A 26077-nucleotide genomic window follows, 5' to 3' on the forward strand; every position below is an offset into this window, starting at 1 on the left:
TACTTGACTTGCCTTGTATTTTTGACGTTATTCAATAAAAAAATAAATAAGAGGCACAAAAAAATGTTTACTAGAAATCACTTAAATAAGAGCCACAGACTTTTAGAAAAACAGGGATAAAGCTGCCAGAAGTTAATGAGTTAATTTGATTATTTATTAAATTATCCATTAATTGTATTAATGTCTATCCCGAACCCTAAAACAAACTCTGATAGTAATTAAAAATCACACTTATACTGAATAATACTCATATTAGTCATTAAATTACCCAATGAATTGTATTTTATTAATGTCTACCCCAACCCTCACAGTAACATAAACAAATACGTTAACTATTGTTATATAGTGTACAGTTGTGTATCCTGATATTTAGAGTGTTTAGTAACACCTTCCGTAGCCTTCAGTATGATATTTTTATCATATTTATCATAAGATATGATATTCTTAGTCCTTTTATTAATCCGGGGTCACCACAGCGGAATGAACCGCCAACTTATCCAGCAAGTTTTTACGCAGCGGATGCCCTTCCAGCCGTAACCCATTTCTGGGAAAGATATTTTTCATAAAATAATAAAAATGAATCTGCATCATTAATCAATATTTTTAAAGCTATATTTTCTAGTTGTTTTTAAAAATTAGCAAATAAATTAGTCCCTTTATAAGAGAAGTTTTGGGAACCCTTGGTCTGAAAGTCCAATAAGCACTTACACTGACACACAGGTGTCAAACTCAGCTGCAAAAGGGCTGCAGCTCTGCACAGTTTAGTTCCAACCCTAATTAAACACACCTGATCAAACTAATTGAGTCCTTCAGGCTTGTTTGAAACCTACAGGTAAGTGTGTTGGAGCAGGGTTGGAACTAAACTATGCAGGGCTTCGGCCCTCCAGGAATTAAGTTTGACACTCCGGCACTAACAGAATAATGAGGACACAGCGACACCTAGTGATTGATCATGGCCAAAGGAACAACTTTATTTCTCAAACAAAACAACATAATACAAACAAGTAGATAATCATTGAAAACACTTTCATATTGTTTAGTTTGGCCATTTCATACAGTCGAACACCTCAGTTTGATTACAGTACACGAACCAAACTGCTCACACACTTCAAGATAAAGATCGTATCAAATTCTGTCAAAGAAACATTTTATAAAGCTGTAATATTTACTGAAACAACGGTCAAATGATATTGATCCAAGGGTGTGTTTGAGCAGCATTGCTGACCTGCATGCAAGCTGATTAAATGCTCACACTGGGACTGAACAAATATAGCAATATCATTTGACTAAGTGCTTTTAAAGACCTCTTTGTGAACACAGTACAGAACGACTCCATTTGAAAGAGTCTCATTCAACATCACAATTATAAAGCATCTATATATATATACACAACTTCAAGTCAACTGATCATTTCAAACATCAATCAGTGTTCATCACTTGCGCAAAGAACGATAAAATATGTGCCAAAAAACTGCAACATAACAGCATATAACAACTCGGGACGTCTATGAAAAAAAATATCCATAATGCTTGTTGACATTTCTAATGCAAATAAAAACTAGTGTTATATTTCTCATTTATTCAATGTCCTTTAAATACATTCTCTAGACCGTATTCGCTCTCTTTAAAAAAAAAAAATACAAACTTAATTACAATAAACATCTAATAGTATTAAGATTCTCACATTTCTCACAGAATTGTCTTTATATTAGCAGCGTGTTATTCAGACGACTCTTCAATGAGTTTTAAGGACTGGATTCAAACCAAGTAAATCACAAAAATAAAGTGAGGGGGAGAGGTACCATTAGTGCAACAAGCAATGCAAAAATATATTAAAAAAAGAAAGAAAGAAGAATTCCTCTCCGAGACGGGCTTGTGTGTTTAGACGTTAAGATGATGAACCTTCCTGTGAGATGGCTGAAATGTAAAGATTTGAACAGTTAGATATTTACAATCAGACACAGCTATGAATACTACTCATTTTAGCTGAACCAACCAACCTGTGAGATATTTTCTTTTTGCTTCAGCTCTTTCCTCTGAATCAAAGTACCACACAGTGATTGCATACCTGTAACACAAAAACACACACTTTTACATTATGCCAAACTATTCCTACAGCTACTCTACCTGACAAAAGCCTTGTCGCCAATCCCAGTTGTAAGAATAACAAATAATAACTTGACTTCTAGTTGATCATATGAAAAAGTGGCAGATGAATAATCTGCTGAACTGCATTCCAATCATCACAAATACTGCAGAAGATCTATTGGAACCCTCATGGAGCCAAGATTCTCACAGAAATCAGTCAAGTTTGGTGAAGGAAAAATCATGGTTTGGGGTTACATTCAGTATTGGGGTCTGCGAGAGATCTGCAGAGTGGACGGCAACATTAACAGCCTGAGGTATCAAGACATTTGTGCTGCACATTACATTACAGACCACAGGAGAGGGCAAATTCTTCAGCAGGATAGCGCTCCTCATACATTAGCTTCCACATTTAAGTTCCTGAAAGCAAAGAAGGTAAAGGTGCTCTAGGATTGGCCAGCCCAGTCACCAGACATGAACATTATTAAGCATGTCTGGGGTAACTGCACGTTCACACTGAAAGTGGCGAGAGCGTCAAAGTAGCTGGAAGTCAGCGGCGACAAGCGGCGAGGAGCAGCGCGGCACGTCTTCACTGGTGTGGGCATCGGGGAGAGTTGAAATCAAGTTAACTTTATGGTAATGAGCTATGAAGCGGTTCAGCGGCAAGCAATCAGAATGAAGTTCCTGAAAGCAAAGAAGGTAAAGGTGCTCCAGGACTGGCCAGCCCAGTCACCAGACATGAACATTATTAAGCATGTCTGAGGTAGCTGCACGTTCACACTGAAAGCGGCGAGAGCGTGAAAGTAGCTGGAAGTCAGCGGCGACAAGCGGCGAGGAGCAGCGCGACACGTCTTCAGTGGTGTGGGCGTCGGGGAGAGTTGAAATCAAGTTAACTTTATGGTAATGAGCTATTAGGCGGTTCAGCGGCAAGCAATCAGAATGAAGAAGTCCACCGCTTGAGAGGAGTCCAGAAAACACAATCCTGTGAACTTTGGTTCCGACCACAGTTGCTCCCAGGCGTTTGATTATTGCGGTCGCCGGATTTCCAATTATTTGCAATGTTTTGTTACAGGAACATAATTTAAAAAGTTACTGGTGAATTGATGATGTGCATTAATAGTTAAAAGTTTTTTTTTTTTTTTTAAAAAGCGGGAATGTCATGCAACAATACAAAACAGTATTGCTGCTTCAGGATATTTCAGACATATGGACACATTGGATAATTAAGTGGAGCAAGGCCACACCACATGCAACTTGATCTTCCATTGTTAAATGAATTTGGTAATAAGTGTGCAACATTTTCCCGCTAGAAAGTATGTTTTTATGCGGGAATGTAACTAATATAATATGCTGCAATGGCCCCTTTGTCTTCCGCCGCGGCTGAAGACAGACATCGTTGTTGCCAGGGTGGCCAGAGTGACCTTTGACGCTCTCGCCACTTTCGGTGTGAACGTACAGTAAGATGAAGGAAGAGGCATTAAAGATGAAGCCAAAGAATCTTGATGAACTCTGGGAGTCCCGCAAGAACACTTTCTCTGCCATACCAGATGATTTCATTAATAACTGATCTGAATCATTGCAGAGATATATGGATGCAGTCCTTCAAGCTCATGGGTGTCAGACACAATATTCATTCTTTTTCCACTGCAGCATGACTTTATATTCTATACTGGACATTATTTCTGTTAAGTGACAAGAGTTTTTTCAAAGCAAAGTTAGACATTACTGTCCTTATTAAATCATTAAAAATCAAGGCATGATCATATTTTATTTTGGTCAAATAAGCCTAATCTAGAAGCCTTTGCCTTTCATATAAGCCACTTTTGATACCAAATGATCCACTAGAAGTCAAGTTATTATTTGTAGTTCCTAAAACTTGGATAGAAGACAAGACGTTTGTCAGGTAGTGTACACTGTAAAAACAACATTGGGTTCCACACTATCTGTTTATGTTGGGACAACATGAAGGAATTAAGTTAACTTATTAGTTTTTACAAATGTAAATGAATTAATTGTAAAACCGTTAGGTTGTCACAAAAAAACTCAACAATTTGCTTCAGCTCACTTTAAATAATGATGATAAGCCTTTATCTGTCACAACACTTACATGTAGAGAAATTGGACCCCAACGACCATACACAAATCTCACACATTTCAAGGTAAAGGTAAAGGTTAAGTGTAAGACAACTAACATCATTTATTGTGTGTAACATGAAAGCTAATGCACTCACCTTGTAGCATACGACGGCTGAACTTCATGAGGATTCCTTCGATCTGACCAGAAAAGCAGAAGCCGGTCAAATAAAGGCTCAATATCGGCTACGTAAGGTTTCCCTTCAGGAAAGATCCTCAGCAATCCCCCATGTTCCTAATAAAACACAGAGTGACATCTAATTATTAGTCATTTATAACATTTATAGATTTATACATCATATGAACGCTGAATAAAAAAGCTTTCCATTGACGTATGGTTTGTCAGGATAATATTATCTGAGATGTAACTATTTGAAATATGATTTGAGCGTTAAAAACATCTAAATATTAAGAAAATCCCCTTTACATCTGTTCAGATTAAGCTCTCGGCAATGAAAAAATATGTTTTAATATAGTTACAGTAGGAAATTTACAAAATAGCTTTATGAAACATGATCTTTATTTGATATTCTAGTGTATTTTTGCATAAAATAAAAATAATTTTGACCCATATGGTCTACCGATGTGTTTTATGGTTATTTCCAGACATATATACAGACTGGATTTGTGGCCCAGGGTCATACATTTAAACACTAATTAATCAATATATACTGATGTTTTAAGTTTAGTAGAATTTCACATTAGTTTTACCTCTAGTTTTCAATTACCAATGTCAGCTGTAGTTTTACTTGTAGTTCTTTTTACTGGGAATTCAATCCAGCCACATTTTTACCACAGGCTAGTTATAACTATAGATTAAAAAAACATAGTTATTTTTACTTCTTACATAAATTTGTACAGTTAAATGATTTGCAAATGGCGTTGAAATAAAGTAAAAAGTACCTTGGCATTCCAGTTTTTATTCAGATAGTAAATACAGGTGACGCAGCGGCCATCAGCATTAGGGTTATCTACATGTTTCACATATCCAGCTCCATTTCCAGGATAACAAGCCACCATTGCCTGAAAAACAAAACACATGAAACTAAGTTTGATGGATATTTTACATTACAATTTATAATTAAGTTATAATCCAGATAGCCTATGTTATCTCTTTGTTGCAATCTTGTACTTTACTTCAATTTATGTATTTGATAAATCAGTGGCTAGTAAATCTTTAAGGCTCTTTTTGAACAACTAAAAAACACAAGTAAGTTTGTAAAGCTGCAGTAAACAGTAAAGTGGCCCATTAAACAACACTAGATAAATCTTGTACTTTAAATGTACAATGTGTAATTTTCGCCACTAGATGACGCGTTTTCACAACAAACCAAAGCGTAGTTTGATGACGCCCGTGAATGAGTGTGGAATCATAGGAGTTGTGGTCTTCATTAAATACAACAGGACAGGTGCAGAAATCACGAGCTAAAGTATTCAACACTTTTATCATGGTAGTATAAAGCAGGGTAAGGCAAAAAGAAGATCGCTGAAGCCACTGATAACGAGAGACGAACGCAATGTGTCACGCAGTGGAACTTTTATTATGCCGCAGTCCACGGCTTCCGGTTTGGTGTTTTCATGTTTCCCTCTTGGTTAGCATGGCGAAAATTATCTGGATTTAAACATTCTTGGAATCATTTCGGGTAAATGTAAGTACATATCTCATCAAAGTATATAACAGTGTTCTACTGTTTTTTGTATATGTTAATGAAAAAGTCGTATTGTGCCTTTAATCTATTTTGTTGGTTGTTTTAGTCTAAAACAAATGTATAATGTCTAAATATATCGGCTCATGTCACAAAATATTAGTCTGTTCGTGTATAAAAATATACATTAGACAAAAATTGTTTCTAAAGTTGTTTCAGTTGTAAACAAATTACACACACACACACACACACACACACACACACACACACACACACACACACACACACACACATATATATATATATATATAATTATCTATTAAATCTAAAATCGTTTGCTTTTAATTAATTTACTATGTAGTAAACTCATTTCTCCAATACCTTTGCTGGTCAAACAAATGTTTAACGTAGATGTTCAATAGTTGTTTAAACAGTTTTATTGTTTAGACTTTCAAATATTTCTGTCTGGTCTATTTTTATTGTTAATAAGATATGCTGCTTTGTTTACAACTGAAATATCAGATTTGGAGAATGAAATCCCTTTTTTGTTTGTTTTCACACTTTAACATATTTGCAAATGTTACACTTTGTAATTATGTATTTATATACAATCAGTTTATAAACTTTTAGTGCTTTACAAATAATAAGCTTTTGATAATTTCCAAATATAAACAAAAATATATAAACACACACATCAGAATTATTAGCCCCCTTTAAAATTTTTTTTTATATATATTTCCCAAATTATGTTTAACAGAGCAAGGAAATTTTCACAGTATGTCTGATAATATGTTTCTTTTTCTGTTTTCTTCTGAAGAAAGTCTTATTTGTTTTATTTCGGCTAAAATAAAATACGTTTTAAAAAAAATTATTAACTATTTTAGGGTAAATATTATTAGCCCCTTTAAGCTATATATTTGTTCTATAGTCTACAGAACCATGATTCTACAATAACTTGCCTAACTAACCTGCCTAGTTAACCTAATTAAGCTAGTTAAGCCTTTAACACACTACCGGCTTATTTTAAAATAAGCTTCTCCTGCTCATCAAGACTGCAATTATTGGATAAAAAATTCAGTACAAATTGTAAAATTGTGAAATGTTTTTGCGCTATAAAAAACTGTTTAAATATAGTTTATAATTTTATTTAATAATTTATTCCAGTGATTTTAATGCTGAATTTTCAGCTTCATTACTCTAGTCTTGAGTCACATGATCCTTTATAAATCACTCGGTTTTGTTATAATTGTAATAAATATTTAACAATTTGACTTATATACTTATATATATATATAGTTCTATTCTTAACTTTTGTCAAGTGTACTTCACTATTACAGATATACAAAGACCAAGTTCAAAGTGAACTCTCTATATTGTGTATTATTTCAATTGTCAACGAAGGGTTACTTTAAACAGAGCAAAGATATAATGCAGAACTCAACCAACAATAAAAAGGTTTAGAAACATTAAACATTTAACAAAAACAGTATTTCTGTCACATCAATAAAGACTAAACATCTGTTTCACTAGCACAAATATTTAAGAGAGGAGCTTTGTGTGCTTCATTGTAAAAAGCTAATTCTTTAGCATATTCTAATTCAAATAATAATAATCATAGTGCAAAATCTGTAATTTACCATTACAAATAAAATGTTATAGTGCCCAAAACTAATGCACTTGATTGTCCAGTATTTTACATATCTATTATATAGAAAACAATATACACTGTAAACAAACCAAAAAGCACAATGCAATGTTTTGGCCTTGACAATTGGGTCATTTAGACAGTCTAAACAACAATAAAACTGTATAAACCAGCAAACTATTAGAGCAAACCGTTTCCGACTCACATCCATACATCCTGCATGATTGTTTAACAATCAAGTATTTCAAAAGTGAACATTCATGTTAAATTATTAAAATCTAATCACGTTCAGCTTGATTATTATCTACAAAAATGCAATGATTATTAAACAAAGACCATAATATCTGCAATTTACCATAACAAATATGTTCTTAAAGTGTTCAAAAAAAAGCTCTTGATTGTCTATATCCTCTAAACAGATACTAGGTAGCCCTTCCCAATACAAACACACACACTCACACACACACAATGTGGGCAACAGTCACCGGTGCCCGTGTTTACATTTCTGCAGAGCAGTCTTTATCACAGTCACATTTCCACAATAAGAGCGCATACGCAGTTTGTCGTCACAGTCATATGTAAACATGCAGCAGCAGAGCGCGCAGGAGGAAGTGTGTGCGTGAGTGTGTGTGTGTTGAAGAGAGTGAATCTGGCCATAAGCCAGAGCTCTGGGGGTTTAATGACAGAGCTACGTGTTGCGCGTGAGTCCACAGACACACACACACACCATACAGAGCTCTGATTCAGCACCATTTACTCCCATGCACTCACCGTCAATGTGAAAGCGTTCCAAAACACTGGCTTAGCAAAGATCATTATCACTGGAGAAACGAGATTTAATCACAGTTGTAAATGAGACAGATACACTTATAAGAAGTTGGTGTAGAATCCACTGTGAAATTTATACATGTGATTAAAGTGACAAATAAATCCAAAGGAAACACTGAATTAGAGCATTTATTTTGAAGTGAAATAGTAAACTACAGACATTTTCACTCGGAGAAGTGGATTTAGTGCTTGATTCTGGTGTAATTGTTTATATAATGTACAATACTTTTTTTTTTTTTTTGCTATTTTTTTACATTTTTTCTACTTCAAAATGAGAAAAGTACATTGACAAACACTTTAATGCATTTCTGCTTTACAATTTAAAGATTAATTCACTGTGTTACCTGCCAATTATTTGTATTGTTTAGGATAAATGTTGTTTCTAAATCTGTTTTTCTTGTTAATAATGCTTTAAATACATACATTTGTTATTAATATCATTATGTAATTCAGTTTATTTCAACTTTTTTATGTACCTAAACTACTCTGCTATCTAAAATACAATATTTACACTTTAGTAAACTACTAAAAACCTCATTTAGAGGATTATATTCAATTAACCATGTTTATTGTCTTACTCTAATCACTCCCGATTTTTAAAGTTATCTTAATATTGTAATCATTATTATATATTTATACACTGTAAAACTTAATAAGTTAAGGTAACTCAAACCATTTGAAATAACCGATTGCAACAAACCATTTCAGTTCAAAAACTAATCCTAATGAGTACTTTGAACTTGATCCATTGAGTAAATGAAGCGGTTTTAGCACAGTGAAACCAAATAAATTAAGAAAAATCCAACCGTTTGAGGAAACCGATTGCTACAACCCAATTTGAGTTACAGTTAGTAAACTAATCTATATGAGCACTGTGAACTTACTCCATTTAAGTTGAAGTAATGAGGTATTTAATTAACTTGTTACCTTCAACACTGAGTTCAAAACTCTTTTCAAGTGAGTTGAATTAACTTCCAGTAAATTTTGTGTAAACTATTTCATTTGATAAAGTTGACTGTTAGGTTTTACTGCGTGCGTGTGTGTAAACACAAAACATTTATATATATTAGGCATGGGCTGGTATAGGTATCTAGTATGGTAACCTTGGATAAAAATATTACGGTTTCACAGTTTTCATGTTGTAAAAAAAGTTTTTTTTGAATGTCTGGGAAAAAAAAAAATTCTCTCCTTTTACCACAATATATTTCATATTATGAAACATTTATGATATTCATGCGTTTTTTTTTTTTGCAAAATATTTTTACCTTGACTTTTCCAAACCGCGATAAACCTTGAAACCGGTTATTGTCCCATCCCTAATATATATATATATATATATATATATATATATATATATATATATATATATATATATATATATATATATATATATATATATATATATATATATATATAAACAATACAAATTTTTTTATATAAATTACATAAAAATAAAGTGATTGAATTAATAATTGTGTAGCTCCTGGTCAACAATAATTGATACTGGACATTGCATATCTTTGTGATGTGACTATGCGGATGCGCACATTGCGATATCAATACTCAAACAATATATTGTGCAGCCCTGTGCAGCCCTTATATATATATATATATATATATATATATATATATATATATATATATATATATATATATATATATATATATATAGATAGATAGATAGATAGATAGATAGATAGATAGATAGATAGATAGATAGATAGATAGATAGATAGATAGATAGATAGATAGATAGGTTGTTGTCATTATTGTCTGTGTGATTTTAAATGTGTAACTACTTCATACAAAAAAATGTCTTTTGATCAATTAAATATGTTGAGTTATACATTATATTTACATTTATTTAAAGCGACTTTAATACAATTGGTGAGGTATTCAGCGATTCACAAGAGGAGGCAATACACACAAGAAGTGCTTGTTATATAAAGTAAAAAGTTTTTTTTTTTAAGAGAGTGAGAGAGAAAAAGTGTTTCAAGATGTGGTTTTGATTTTATTTATTGGGGTTCAGGTTGTTCTTGGAAGGGATGGGTTTTAGTTGTCGTTTGAAGGACAGCAGTGAATCCGTCCAAGTGGGAATGGGAAGATCATTCCAACAGCATGGAACATTGACATTGGAACACTTTATTAGGGCTGCATGATATTGGAAAATCTGATATTGCGATATTTTTTTTTTCATTTTTCTGTGATAAATATTGTGATGTGAATACAGTCTCAGAGAATGGTGAATAGCTCTATTTGGTTTTTCTAACAGTAATTAGGTACAGAAATTTGATAATCACAATGCAAAAATGTTTCTCCTACTTTGTTTTGTCTTGTTTCTAGTCCAAATATCAAAAAGAAAATCTTAGATCAAGTAAAAATATTGTTTAGTTTATCACCATCAAAAGAAATAAGTCAAAATTAAGAGTTTTAAGGAAATGATCTTGCAGTGGGGTTAGTGAAAAAATCTTGTTTTCGCTTTAAAATTCTAAGTAAGAACTTTTTATTTCCATAAATCTTATAAATTCCATATAAATACAGTAATTAAATACATTTCTGTAGCTTCTGGTAAACAATAATTTACATGGGACATTGCATATCTTTGCGATGTGATTATTGCAGATGACCACATTGCAATATCAATGACGAAACGATATAGTGTGCAGCTCTACATTATATCAACTCAAATGTACAAGTTATGTTATTATTCCCAGATACCATCTGCTTTTGTCAGCTGCTATTAAACCTGCAATATTCTACGAAAATAACCGGCTGGATGTACATTATACCTATCCCAACAAATGGAACTTTTGATTTTAATAATATATGAGCAAATATTGAAATTATATAATCAAATTAATAATTAAAAACACTTTTTTGCATTGCTGTGTCATGTTAACTGCTAAGTGTTAACAAACAGACCTTATTGCAAACCATCATGTTACCGTTAATGAGGAAACCGGTGAAACAGAATCAGAAAATAGCCTATTTGTTTCTCAACTCCAGTGCAACTCTTGTATGCGCAGCTGACTAGAGTAAAAGTGTCTCTTCCTGTGGCTCCAGTGCAGTGAGAGCAGTCACGTATACTGTTCACAACAGCAGAAACTCAAAGCCTATCTCTGCCATTCATCACCAGCACAGTAAAGACAGTGTGTGCCAAACGCACTCTACTGTAACTGATCAAAACAAAGAGCCAAACAAAGACACAAACTAATGCCTGATGGACTGAAATCCTGCATTCACCCCAAAGAACAAGCAAACTCTATGCTGTGAAAAATAATCACAAATTTAAATGTCCATCCTATTTCAATTAGAGAATACTGGGTTGGTAAACTTGAAAATAAACCAATATTTTTATTCTGTAAATATGCTGTAAGTTGATCAAAATCGACAGCTTGCATTGTTATAAAGATTTCAGGCAAATTATGTTCTATTTATCAAAGAATCCTAACAAACAAGTGTTATATGTGGAAAATAAATTTTAAAACTACTTGGGGTTTTTCCAGCCTGATCTCACGAGAAAACATAAGTATTTTATGTTTTGCCAGTTTAGTGGCAAATTTGTACGAGTTCAGTCGTACCAAATTGTATGATTTTAAAAAGTAGGCGTGGCACCTAACCCCACCCCTAAACCCAACCGTTATTGAGGGATGAGCAAATCGTACTAAATTTTAAGAATTAGATCTTACGAATTCATATGAATTATCCACTAAATGAAAAAGTTACGAATTGCTGTGAGACTGTGTTAGGTTTTTCTGGATTTACTAATTTAGCAGGTATGGGTTTGAGTAAAATGTTAATATTTTTATTACTATATATAGGTAATAATAGATTTATGTTTCACATGTGAAATAAAAATATAGCTATTCATTACTTTTTGTTTGTTTGTTTGTTTGTTTTAAAATGACAACTGGTCAGAAAAATAACAAAAGTTTTTCATTTGTTGTGAGTAGAAATCTGAGTTATTCCACCAAATGTTGACTCTTTACTTATTGTTTTGAAGTTATAACCAAGTTATAACATAAAAGTCTGAAAACGCGACCTTTTTTATTGTTTTCTACCTTAGAAAGTTAAATGAAAATGAAATGCAATCAATATCAGTAGTTGTACTCAAACCATAACTCTTTTTTTTCTTATCTGCATGTATATGTTTTTATAAAAAATAGCTTATTGCTAATAGCATTGTTTTGTTAGTCATTATCAAACTTTTAACACTTGGTATGGGTAATTAACAAAAAATAATGACATGTTTATTTATTTATACTTTATATATGTTTGTATATATGAATCCTAGTTTTGCAACACTTAAAACTATGAAGTTACAATAATAATATAATGTTTTATGTTCCAATTTTATCGATTAACAGTTGTTAAATAGTAATTGATTCAATTACTGATATATGATTCAAATTCATTTACAAATATATTTTCCAGCTGATAAAATATGAATATGAAAGTTTCATTAATCTTCAAACTTAAAGTTATTAGTCTTATAATATTTTATGTTTAATTGAAATCAATTAACAGTTGTTAAAATATAAAATTACTGATATATGATTCAAATACTTTTCCAGTTATGGTTTGCAGCTGGAAGGGCAGCCGCTGCGTAAACATATGCTGGATAAGTTGACAATTCATTCCGTTGTGGTGACCCCAGATTAATAAAATTACTCAAATACATTACAAACTTTTTATTTTCCAGCTGATACCTTTGTATTTTATGTTTGACTGTTATCAATTAACAGCTGTTAAACAGCAATAATCAGTTACTAATATATGATTTAAATACATTAGAACTTTTTATTTTCTAGCTGATACTTTTGCAAACACGAGGACCGGTATTACGATATGAGTTTTATAACATAAGTTATTACTCTAAAAATATTTTATGATTAACTTTTATCGATTAACAGCTGTTAAACAGCAACATTCAGTCACTGACATATGATTTAAATTCATTTCAAATATATTTTCCAGCTAAAATAAGGATGCAAACATGAATCCAAGTTTCATAACAGGACTGTTAGCGATTAACAGTTGATAATTATAATTTCCTAATATGACTAAAACACATTAAAACCCTTTTTCTTTTCCAGCTGATACTTTTGCAAACATTATAATATGAATCCAAGTTTCATAACACTTCAAGCTAAAAAAGTTACCAATCTTATAATATTTTATGCTCGACTGTTATCGATTAGCAGTTGTTATACAGCAATATTAAATTATTGATATAACTGAAATACATTAAAGACTTTTTATTTTCCAGCTGATACTTTTGTAAACATGACGATATGAGTTTCAGAACGCTTCTAAAAGTTACTAATCTTTCTTATGTTCGACTGTTATCAAATAAGAGTTGTTATACAGCAATATTCAATTACTGATTTGACTGAAATGCATTCAAAATTTACATTTTTGCTGATACTTTTGTAAACTTGTGAATCCAAGTTTCATAACGCTCTTATAACACAAATCTGCCTACTTATATTTTATGTTTGACTGTTATAACAGATGTTAAACAGCAATAAGCCTATTTAATTACTAATATATGATGCTAATTAATTTAAATATATATTTTCCTAGCTAACGATGGAAACAAATATATATTTTCCCAGATAGGCGACTCAGTGGTGCTGTAGGTAGTGCTGGCACCTCATAGCAAGAAGGTCGCTGGTTCGAGCCTCGGCTCAGTTGGTGTTTCTGTGTGGAGTTTGCATGTTCTTCCTGCATTCGCGTGGGTTTCCTCCGGGTGCTCCAGTTTCCCCCACAGTTTAAAGACATGTGGTACAGGTGAATTAGGTAGGCTAAATTTTAAACTGTACAAGTGTGTGTGTGGATGTTTCCCAGGGATGTGTTGCGGCTGGAAGGGCATCCGCTGTGTAAAAACTTGCTAGATAAGTTGGCGGTTCATTCCGCTGTGGCGACCGTGGAATAATAAAGGGACTAAGCCGACAAGAAAATGAATGAATTTTTCCAGCTAATGTAGGGATGCAAACAAACATGAATCCAAGTTTCATAACAGCACTGTTATCAATATTCAATTACTGATATGATTGAAATACATTACAGCTGTTAGGTTACTTTTGTAAACATGACAATATGAGTACAAGTTTCATAACACTTCAAACTAACAAAAAATACTAATCTTATAATATTTTATGTTAGACTATTATAAATTAACAGCTGTTATACAGCAATATTTAACTACTGATTTGATGGAAACACATTTAAAATGTTTTATTTTCCAGCTGATACTTTTGTAAACATATGAATCCATGATTGATAACACATGTAAAAGTTACTAATATTATATTTTATGTTTGAATGTTATTAATTAACAGTTGTTAAACAGCAATACTCCATTACTGATTTGACCAAAACATATTAAAACCTTTTTATTTTTTAGCTAAAACTTTTGTAAACATTACAATATGAATCCAAGTTTCATAACACAAATCTGCCTACTAATGTTTTTAGTTTGACTGGTGTAACATTTGTGAAACAGCAAATCAGCCTATTTAATTACCTATAACCCTAACTCTAGCCCTGCTGATATGATGCTAATTAATTTAAAAATATATTTTCCTAGCTAACGATGGAAACAAACATGAATCCAAGTTTCATAACAGGACTGTTATTGATTGACTGTTGATAAACAGCAATATTCTATTACTGATTTGATTGAAATACATTAAAACCTTTTTATTTTCAAGTTGATATGATATGAACGATATGACATAACACTTCAAACTAAAAAAAGTACTAATCTTACCATATTTTATGTTTCACTCAATTAACTGTTAAACAGCAATATTCAATTACTGATATAACTAAAACACATTAAAACCTTTTACATTTCCAGCTGATACTTTTGTAAACATGACGATATGAATCCAAGTCTCATAACACTTCCAACTTACAAAAAAGTGAATAGTATTATATTTTTTTATGTTCAACTGTTATCAAATAACAGTTCTTAAACAGCAATATTCAATTACTGATATATTATTTAATTCATTTTTAAAAAATGCTAGCTGATGGTATGTATGTAAACAAATACGAATGTAAGTGTCATAACACTGACTAATCTTATAATATTTTATGTTTAACTATTATCGATTAACTGTTGTTAAACAGCAATAAGCCTATTTAAATACTGATATATGATGCTAATTAATTTAAAAATATATTTTCCTAGCTAACGATGGAAACAAACATGAATCCAAGTTTCATAACAGGACTGTTATTGATTGACTGTTGATAAACAGCAATATTCAATCACTGATGACTGAAATACAATAAAACTTTTTATCTTTTCCAGCTGTTAAGTTAGTTTTGTAAACATGACTAAAAGAATCCAAGTTTCATAACACTTCAAACTAAACAAAACACTAATCTTATAATATTTTATGTTCGGCTGTTATCAGTTAACAGCTGTTATACAGGAATATTTAACTACTGATTTGACTGAAACGCATTCAAAGCTTTTTATTTTCCAGCTGATAATTTTGTAAACATGACAATAAGAATCCAAGTTTCATAAAACTTCAAACTAAAAGGAATCTGCCAACTGCACACTTATATTTTAAGGTCGACTTTTATAACAGTTGTTAAACAACAAGCCTATTTAATTACTGAAGAATGATGCGAATTACTTTTAAAATATATTTTCCCAGCTAATGTAAGGATGCAAACAAACAATCCAAGTTTCATAACAGGACTGTTATCGATTAACAATTGATAAACATTCATTCATTCATTTTCTTGTTGGCTTAGTCCCTTTATTAATCTGGGGTCGCCACAACGGAATGAACCACCAACTTTATCCAGCACATTTTTACGCGGCGGATGCCCTTCCAGCTGCAATCCATCCCTGGGAAACATCCACACACTCATTCATACACACACTCATACACTACGGACAATTTAGCCGACCAAATTCACCTGTACTGCATGTGTTTGGACTGTGGGGGAAACCAGAGGAAACCCACGCAAACGCAGGGAGAACATGCAAACAACACACAGAAACGCCAACTGAGCCGAGCCGAGGTTCGAACCAGCGAGCTTCTTGCTGTGAGGCGACAGCACTACCTACTGCGCCACCCCAATTGATAAACAGCAATATTTAATTATTAAAACACATTAAAACCTTTACATTTTCCAGCTGTTCGGCTATACTTTTGTGAACATAACGATAAGAATCCAAGTTTCATAACACTTCAAACTAACAAAAAAAACAAAACAATTTTATAATATTTTATGTTCAACTGGATTCACAGCTGTTAAACAGCAATATTTAATATTTATGTAAGATTTAAATTCATTTAAAAATAAGTTTTCCATCTGATGGTAAACAAATATGAATCGAAGTTTTATAACACTTCAAACTGAAAAAGTCTTGTAATATTTTACGTTCAACTTTTATCAATTAACAGTGATATATGATTCAAATGCATTACAAACATTTCATTTTCCAGCTGATACTTTTGTAAACATGACTATATGAATCCAAGTCTCATAACAGTTATCTTATACTATAAATAAAAATCTTTTAATATTTTATGTTTGACTGTTATCGATTAACAGCCGTTAAACAGCAATATTCACTAATATATGATTTAAATACATAAAAACTTTATTTTCCATTTGATACTTTTATAAACATTTTATAAAACAAAATATGAATCAAAGTTTCATAACACTTCAAGCTAAAATAAAAAAGCCTCTTTTACTCTTATAATATTTCATGTTCGACTGTTTTACGAGTTTTTGAACAGCATTATTTAATTATGATTGAATGATTTTCCAGATGATGCATTTGTAATAACTTTAAAGTGACACTTAGCAGCATGAATCTTACCTTTGACCTCGCACGAATGCTTTTTCCCAGTCGTCCCACACACAGAGAAATGAGTTTGTCTATAAGCGTTAATAAGAAGTTGACGGCTTCGGTTCCCCTCTCGGTCCCATTAACCCACGTTATTTTATCTCCTCTGATGTTCCTCCGGCAAACTCCACTACTTTGCCCTGCCAGCTGCCCGTCGTTGAGAAGCCCACAGGAATGCATGCGTTTGACCTGCCCCAAAACCATATGTCCTGCAATGTCCCCCAAAAAATGGTCCACGTAAAAAAAGCCCTGATCCAACAGAGCCGGGACAACCTGCGCAAAAGCCAAACTCTCCAACTGCGTGTCCAGATCGTGCTGAAGAAACGGCATTTTGTCCTGAGGCTGGTGCATTCAAATGAAAGTTTTTTGTTTTGTTTTGTTTAGTTTTAAGAGAGAGAGATGTCTAAATTGTGTGTGCTCGTCCTTTGAGAGCCGGGCAAATAATGCCAATGTTTTATAGGGACTCTGAATGCGCGTCCATGAGCGCCGGAGGATCAGAGCTCTGCGCACCTGACGAGCATGTGAAACGTGCAGAATGTGTGTCGCGCTCCGATGGGCGGATATTCATATGAAAAACCCCATTCAGCGCACTTTACTCCAGCGAATGAGGCTCGAGAGCACGTATTTCCTATGATCGACACCTTGTTAACCTGTAGGGGGCGCTCGGCGGATCAGAGGGCCAAGCACTTCAAATAACACGACATTTGCTCACATTTACATCCTTGAAAATGCATGGATTCTAATCTAACGTTTTTAAAACGTCACAAGGGCTTAGATTTTGGATTTTAAAACAGCTTGACATTGTTAATGTGTTGCTTTCATAATATTTTGTACTAAACAGATATAGCACCTACACTGTAAACAATTATAAGATAAGTTAGTCCTGACAGCATGTGCTTTAGGTCATTATGACTCAGTAAACTGTGAATCGTGTTCTAACTTAATTACGCAAGCTGTTTTAAGTCATATTAACATAATACAAGTTCAATGGACTCATAAGGTTTATTTGTTTCAGCTTAAAAATTAAGGCAACCAGGATTTTTTTTACAGTGTAGTATTAAAAAAGTAACATAAAAGAAATGTTTTTGCATGAAAAGAAAATTTTGGATCCTGTGAACATGTCTGCAGCATGATATGCTGGCTGTTTTAGGATGAAACTTTAAATAACATGATATTTGTTTACATATACATTCTTGAAAATGCACGCATTTTAATCTAATGTTTTATAAGGGCTTAGATTTGTTATTTTGAAGCTGCTAGGATATGTAATTGTGTTGCTTGAATATTTTCTTACTAAATATAGGTTAATAATGATTAAACCCACAAGGAATCTCCATGTGCAGATTTTTAGCCCATCATTAATTCTGTTTATTTACTTGTGTAGATGTGTGTACATTTATATTTATTCAGTTTTTAAATAATTTTTTTGTAATATCGACTAATACAAAAATATTCGTTGGATTTTTCTTACAATACAGCTTGTAAAGTAATATTGTACGTCTGTCTTTTAGTGGAGATATTATATGAGAGACTTTCTTTGTTTACCAAATAAAGTTTATCTAATTGGAATTTTATTATAAACACTAAATAAAAGTTAAAAAGGTATTTTTTAATTTATTTACTCCCAAAATAATTTTGCATCCACATAAACCCGCAGATTTTTAACAAAATTCTGCACAGAAATAGCAAAAATTGTCCGCAGATTTTGTATGGCCCTAATTTGGCCCTAAAAGTCAAATAAAAAAATGTTTTTTGCTTTTAAATAAAAAGAAAACTTTGGTTCCTGTGTACTTGTCTGCACCATGATATGACTGTCGTTTTTTAGGATGTGAGTTTAAATAACACAACATTTGTTTACATTTACATTCTTGAAAATGCATGCATTTTAATCTAATGTTTTCAAGATTTTACAAAGGCTTATTTGGGATTTTGAAACTCCTTGAATGTTATTGTGTTGCTTTTGTAATATATATATATATATATATATATATATATATATATATATATATATATATATATATATATATATATATATATATTATTTTTTTTTTTTTTTTTTTTTTTACAAATAGGTATAACATATTCACTGTAAACAAATATATGATAGATATGTTTTAGGTCATTGTGTCTTAGAAAATAAAGTTAGAACATGATTAATTTAGTTTAATAAGTTACACAAGCTGTTTTAAGTCAGTTTAACATAAGTTCAATGGACTCATAAGGTTAATTTTATTCAGCTTAAAAATTAAAGGCAACAGGATTTTTTACAGTGTAGTATTAACTACAGTTACATACAAAGTCACATAAAAGAAATGGTTTTGTATAAAAAAGAAAACTTTGGATCATGTGCACATGCCTGCAGCATGATATGCTGGCTTTTTGTAGGATGGAAGTTCAAAGAGCATAACATTTGTTTATATATACATCCTTGAAAATGAATGCAGTTTAATCTTACAAGGGCTCATATTTGGGATTTTGAAACTGTCAGTACATGTAATTTTATTGCTTTGATGATAATTTTTTTACTAATTTTAGCCTAATAATAATTAAATAAGTTAAATAAGAAATGTTTTTGCTTTTGCATAAAAATAAAGTCTGTGCATGTCTGCAGTATGATATGGCTGACATTTTACAGCATTATTAAAAAGTCAGTAACATGCCTATTTCTTTCTTAGAACATAAAAAAACGCATGTGTGTGTATGTAAATATGTAATTTACCACACTTGCTGGAATTAAAAATGCACCAAGTGCTTGAATTTGACTTTAAAAAAAATATAGTAGGTAGCTACCACTGATCTATATATTATCTATTATACATCAGTGACTAGGCTTACCATGTGTTATCAAAACATTTAAACTTCAAATTGCAATATTTTAAAATTTGTAATATTATTTATTCATATCCGATGTACAAATTGCGTTTAATCTCTGAAATCGCAATTAAAATAAGCCTACTTTTAGAGCTTGATTCAGTCATCGTAAATAACAATGATTGGTCCATTTTGACTGTCGATAACAAATGGAACGAGGGTCACGTGATAAAGCCGCCTACGTGCGAGTTAAAGCAGTGCTCTGAAAATGATTTACATGTGAATGAATGGTCAAACTGAGGAGTTTATCTGCGGCATTAAAAACACATGGTGAGGTGTTAAAACAACGCATTGTGTGGGTAATGTTTCAGACATCTTAATTACGTTCAAGATGCTTTAAGAGGCAGAAAAAATGTTATATAAATGAGTTTTGTTAAATGGCCTAACCTTAAACAACTTTTTATTAATGCCTGTTCTTCTAATATAGATTTTATAATAATCCTGACGTTGAGCTGTTTATAGCCTCTATTTTGTACATTTTTATTTATTTATTGTCAATCCTTATTTGTCGTTTTAAAAATGTAAATCAATTTAATTTTAATCGAGAATATGAACACATAAGAACAAAAACACAAGAATAAATAGATTAAAATACAAGAAATGTGGAGCAAATGTAAAATATCAAGACTGAACAGAACATGTGACACATTAGATCATTATTTTGTTGGTTTAATAACGTTTGTTTGGATATAGGCCTAAATAAATATTTAATCTAATATAAATGTGACCCAGCCCTAAAATGTAAAAGCCATAGTCTATTTTTATATAAAGACCAAATATTCTAACATTAATATTATAAATTGTATAAAAATATTTCTAATATGTTTGTAATATCTTTATTTATTAATTCATTCGTGATCGTGGATTTTACTAATAGCCTATGTATTTATTTATTTATCATCATCATCATTAATTCAAGTGTTTATTGCTGTTAAAATAAATTACATTTTGCATTCTTTTACTTCAATCCTATCCATAGACCCATCACTCGTTTAGGCCCCCTGAGGAACCCCAGACCCCCGTTTGCAAACCCCTGCCAACACTATACTACGTGACAAAGTCCAGTCCTGCAAGCCCCGCCCACTGAAGATCCCCGTTTCACACTGAGCGCCAGTCTGTTTGCTTGGTGAATTTCTCGGAGTTCAGCCGAAATGTGCTGATTTACTATCAGTGAAACCCAGCAGCTCAAACCACAGGCTCAACTCCTGTGCATTCATTCAAAGGCAAACAGTTTATCAAGAGGGAAATGTCACCATAAAGTAATCAAGACCGCCCTAGTTTAATCTCAAACAGTCTGCCTTTAGATGTAGTGTACGTGACAGCTCATCGTAAGATGTTTAAGCTCATTTAATAGTCATGCCCGACCCCGACCGCCATTGAGGAGCACAAGAGCCGCATGTATGCGAACAAACAAGGGGGGGTTTCCAAGAAGTCCATAAAAACAGCGCTTTACATCAATCACACAACATGCATGAGTTTTCTTTTTCTCTTCTCTTCTGCTCATAATTGGGAACTTTTGCAACAACAGTCTTTTATTGAATCAGTGTAAAGCATGCACATTCATTGTTATTATCATTTAGTATTAATAAGTCAAGTCATTTAATCATAAGTAAAATATTATTAATCCTCTTATGATCAAACTTTGCATTGCACCAGTTGTTTTTTGACGACGAATCTGTGTCAAATCAAAGCATAAAACCTCATGCACATTAAAAATGAATAATTAATATTAAGATCATCTCAGTTTCTGTATAGTGAAATGCATCCCTTTTGGACCTGTAAAATAACGCAGAATCTTTAACATTTCTTTTCAAGATGTGCATGCACTTTAAAAATGCTTTGTTATTGTAACCCAACATTGGGTAAATTAATACAACCGCTGCGTTAAAATATAAATGTAAAAATATACATTTTAATTTAAACTGTAAAAAAAAATTATAATAATAAACCCCATTGTTGGGTTTGTCCATGTATATGTCAAATATGGACAAGCCTAACATTGGGTTACTTACAACCACTCATCGGTTTTTACAATAAAGTTTTGTAGTGGCAAATTTGAGCTCAGTCATAAAAAATGTGATTCTTAAAATGCGTGGCAGTAAACCCAGGGTGTGAATTACAGGGGGGTTTGGGGGGGATTGACCCTCCCCCCGATTAACGCTTGATCCCCCTGAATGACATCAAAACACGATGGGGATCAGCACTTTAATTGTAAGAAATAGCTTTCTCTGATCACTGGTCTACATCTTAAATAATAACAATTAAAAATGTTTAATATAAGTATACATACGACCCCCCCCAACCCCATAATGGTTTATACCAGTGAATGCATAATGCGCCAATCAATGGAAAAATATCACCAGCCTGAAAACATGGCAGTTATTAACTTAAGTATTCACAAACATTCATTCATTCATTTTTTTTTTTGTCGGCTTGGTCCCTTTATTAATCTGGGGTCGCCACAGCAGAATGAACCGCCAACTTATCCTGCAAGTTTTTACGCAGCGGATGCTTTTCCAGCCACAACCCATCTCTGGGAAAATTCACAAAACATGTTACTTGTAAAATAGCTGTTTATATCTGCATGTAGCCTAGAAAATTAAAATAAAATAAAAATCATAGTTTCTATAGTTTGATCTACAGTAACCTCTAAAATAGTCACTAATATCCCTCAAATCACTGAAAACATATACATTTAATTAATAAATCTGATTTATTAATAAACTACTCCCAACCGTCATTGGAGGATGAGCCATATGAATTAGCCAGGAATTGCCACAAGCTGATTGTTCACTATTTGTTCACTTTAAAAAAGCTTTTTTTATTTCTTCAACTTGGGGTCAAACTGTTACATTCTCAGAAATAAAGGTACAGGAGCTGTCACTGGGAATTTAAAAGATTCATTGTACCCAAATAGCCCACAGTGGTACCTAAAAAGTGCATATTAGTACCCAAATGTACCTAATAAGTAGGCCCAATCTGATCATCATTAATTCTGTTTATTTACTTGTGTAAATGTGTGTAAATTCGTATTTATTCAGTTTTTAAATTAATTTCTGTAATATTATTGACTAATATGAAAATTTGGTATGATTTATTTACAGTACAGTTTGTAAAGTAATATTTTCTGGCTTTTACTAGATATATTATATGGGAGACTTGTTTTGTTTACCAAATAAGTTGGATCTAATTTGATTTGCATTGTAAATATTAAAAACAAGTTAAAAAGGTATTACTTTTTATTTCATATATTAAGGTTTTAGTTATAATACTCCCAAAATTATTCCGCACATCAGCAGATTTTTACCAACATTCTCTGCAGAAATGATAGAAAATGTCCGCAGATTCCGTCTGGCCCTAATAATAAGTAGGCTATACCAACCCTTCAGGTACAAGTATGTAGGCTACTTTGAAAAAGGTACTGCCCCAGCGGCTCCTGTACCTTTATTTCTGAGAGTGTAGATTAAAAAGTTTAATTTAAATGTTATTTACCAAAAACAATTAACTAAACTTTGAGTTTGTCCATATTTGACCCAACATTGGATTGACAACCCATCATGTTTGCGCGTGTCGTCTTCCGTCTTCTGATCAACTTCGAAAATATGCATTGCAACAATTAGACCTGTTGTCTATCATAATTGGCCATGTTGCAACTTGCAAATGAAAGCATAGCTGCATTTCCAAATACAAGCACAAACACCTTCTGTTTGTGTATTTCTTCCAGCAGTCAATTTCTTTGTGGAACTTAAACAGTTTTGAAACAAGTAGAAGATGAGTTAATGATGGCAGAATAAAAAGATTTGAGTGAAATGTCTCTTTAGACACTGCCGGTGTTCATGCACCTTTCAATTTTGATTTTTTTTTTCAAACTTTTAAGTAGGCTTATTCATTTTAACACACTTTATAAGGTATTTGTTTGTAGTCTTTAACTGTTACATAATCAAATTTTAAAAGTTCTGTTTTCGTGATGCTAATGGTCTCTCCTCACCTTGTGTCTGCCTGTGATTTTGAACTTGTCCAGTCTGCCGTCCGCGCACGTGATCAGTTTGTCCATGCGGGTCAGCAAATAGCCGATATTTTGGCAGCTGCCCTCGGTGCCACCGACCCACGCAATCTTGTCTCCGCGAATAGCTTTGCTTTTGTCCAGTTTTTGGCTCGCCAGCTGGCCGTCCTGCATGCCACCGCTCTGGTGAATGCGCCGGACCTCCTGCAAAACGCGCTCCCCGATCCGGTCCCCCAGAAACCGGTCGATAATACACAAGCCGTAGGAGTTCATGCACGGGACCACGTACTGCAGCACGAGTTTCTGCGCGTTTAAACGCTTGTGCTCTTTGCATTTAGCCCGGTTGCTGCGGGGGTTCCTCAGCTCTTTGGGCAGCTCATCTGGATCGTTTCTGCCGGTTTGGGGCCGGTTCGGGACCGGGCAGGGATTTCCGCGCTGATCTGCCATAGAGTTTGTAGAAGTGCGGCGCTCCTGTCAGATGAGATGAGAGGGAGAGTCTGAGTTACGTGAATATCATCACATGTGGCACAGCTTAAATTAGAGCACACACACACACACGTTAGAGATGCTCAGAGGAGACATCAGATTGGTCTCGAAGGAAAAAGCGTTAGGCTAAATAATGTCAGTGAAAAGTCAGCATGTCATAATTGTCAAAGATTGTATCATTAACATCTAACCATTTATTATTATTATTATTATTATATAAATTATCACCATTTAAAGATTGTCATTAACATCTGGCTATTTATTATCATTATTATTATTACTATTTTAAAAATTGTATGATTAACATCTAACCGTCTATTACTTGTATACTTATTGTACCAGATTCATATCAGCCTGCAGCCCAAGATTGGTTACTCATTAAAGCTAAGCAGGGCTGAGCCTGGTCACTATACTGGATAGAAGACCACAGGGAAAACTAGGTTGTTGTTGGAAGTGGTGCTAGGGTGTACTCGCTCTATGTACAGTTGTCTTGAACCGCGCCAAAGAATGCTTGTCCTCTCTCCTGACGACCTGCACTCAAATTACATTCGGGCCTGCGCACGCTTACGTCATCGAGGATGCGCTGTTCAGTAGAGAAGCCTTCTCGCTCAGCACAGTGGAGGTTTCTTTAGTTATATCGTTGTAGTTGTTTGGGATGCAGTGACACAGTCAAATATTTCACAGAACAGATCAGACACTTTTGGCGCTCATGAACAATCATAAAGTCCTTGTGTTGCAGATATTAGGAGGTTTGCTGTAGGTGCAGCTGTTGTGCAGTGATGTGTTTGCATCTTTATTAAGTACGTCAGTTTGTGTTCATTGAACAGTAATAAATCCATATGAAACAACCCTGTAAGAGTCACGTCTTGTCTTCAGTTTCAGGCTCAGGCGCGCTTTGCACTCACACTATAATCGTACCGCGCCAAAGCCCAAGTGAACTGCACTCAGGCACACCTCTTCCAACCGTGCCTAAGCCCGATTCAGAGAACTCACAGAAACGGGCCTGGGCACGATTTGAATAGCATAGTGTGAGTAGGCCCTTAGAGAGGCCAGCAGGGGGCGCTCAACCTGTGATCTGTGTGGGTCCACATGCCCCAGTATAGTGAAGGGGACTACACTGTCAGTGAGCGCCATCTTTCAGATGAGATGTTAAACCGAGCTCCTGACTCTCTGTGGTCATTAAAAATCCCATGACACTTCTCGTAAGGAGGGGTGTAGCTCCAGGCCAAATTCCCTCCATCCACCCTTATTTTGTGCTATACTATATAAATGCACATTACCTATTTAATACTGTTTTAATGATTTTATTATTAACATATGACCATCTATTAATAATATTATTGTTTTAAAGATTATATTATATTATTAAAAGACCATCTATTATTGTTGTTGTTGTTAATTAGCAGATGTAAAGGCATGTCAATAAGTTTATATATATATATATATATATATATATATATATATATATATATATATATATATATATATAT

General features: G+C 33.2%; 1 protein-coding gene and 1 long non-coding RNA gene across 4 annotated transcripts in view; one reads left to right on the forward strand and one right to left on the reverse strand.

The window, feature by feature from the left end:
• Positions 1–940: 940 nt before the first annotated feature.
• Positions 941–24774, reverse strand: egln3 (egl-9 family hypoxia-inducible factor 3). 2 transcript variants are annotated; one of them, NM_213310.2, is given in 5 exon segments: positions 941–1917; positions 2001–2068; positions 4317–4453; positions 5122–5241; positions 17201–17775. In NM_213310.2, coding segments are annotated over 5 exon segments (711 nt in total). In that variant the 5' UTR covers positions 17558–17775; the 3' UTR covers positions 941–1888.
• Positions 5788–26077, forward strand: part of LOC108179745 (uncharacterized) — a 28582-nt gene continuing 8292 nt past the window's right edge. For both annotated transcript variants that reach the window (XR_015512990.1, XR_015512989.1), the window contains exon 1: positions 5788–5867. This is a non-coding gene — a long non-coding RNA (uncharacterized LOC108179745). The remainder of the gene's footprint in view (positions 5868–26077) is intronic.

This window comes from Danio rerio, chromosome 17 (assembly GCF_052040795.2).
Source record: "Danio rerio strain M-AB ecotype USA chromosome 17, GRCz13ab, whole genome shotgun sequence".
NCBI classification, from domain to species: domain Eukaryota; kingdom Metazoa; phylum Chordata; class Actinopteri; order Cypriniformes; family Danionidae; genus Danio; species Danio rerio.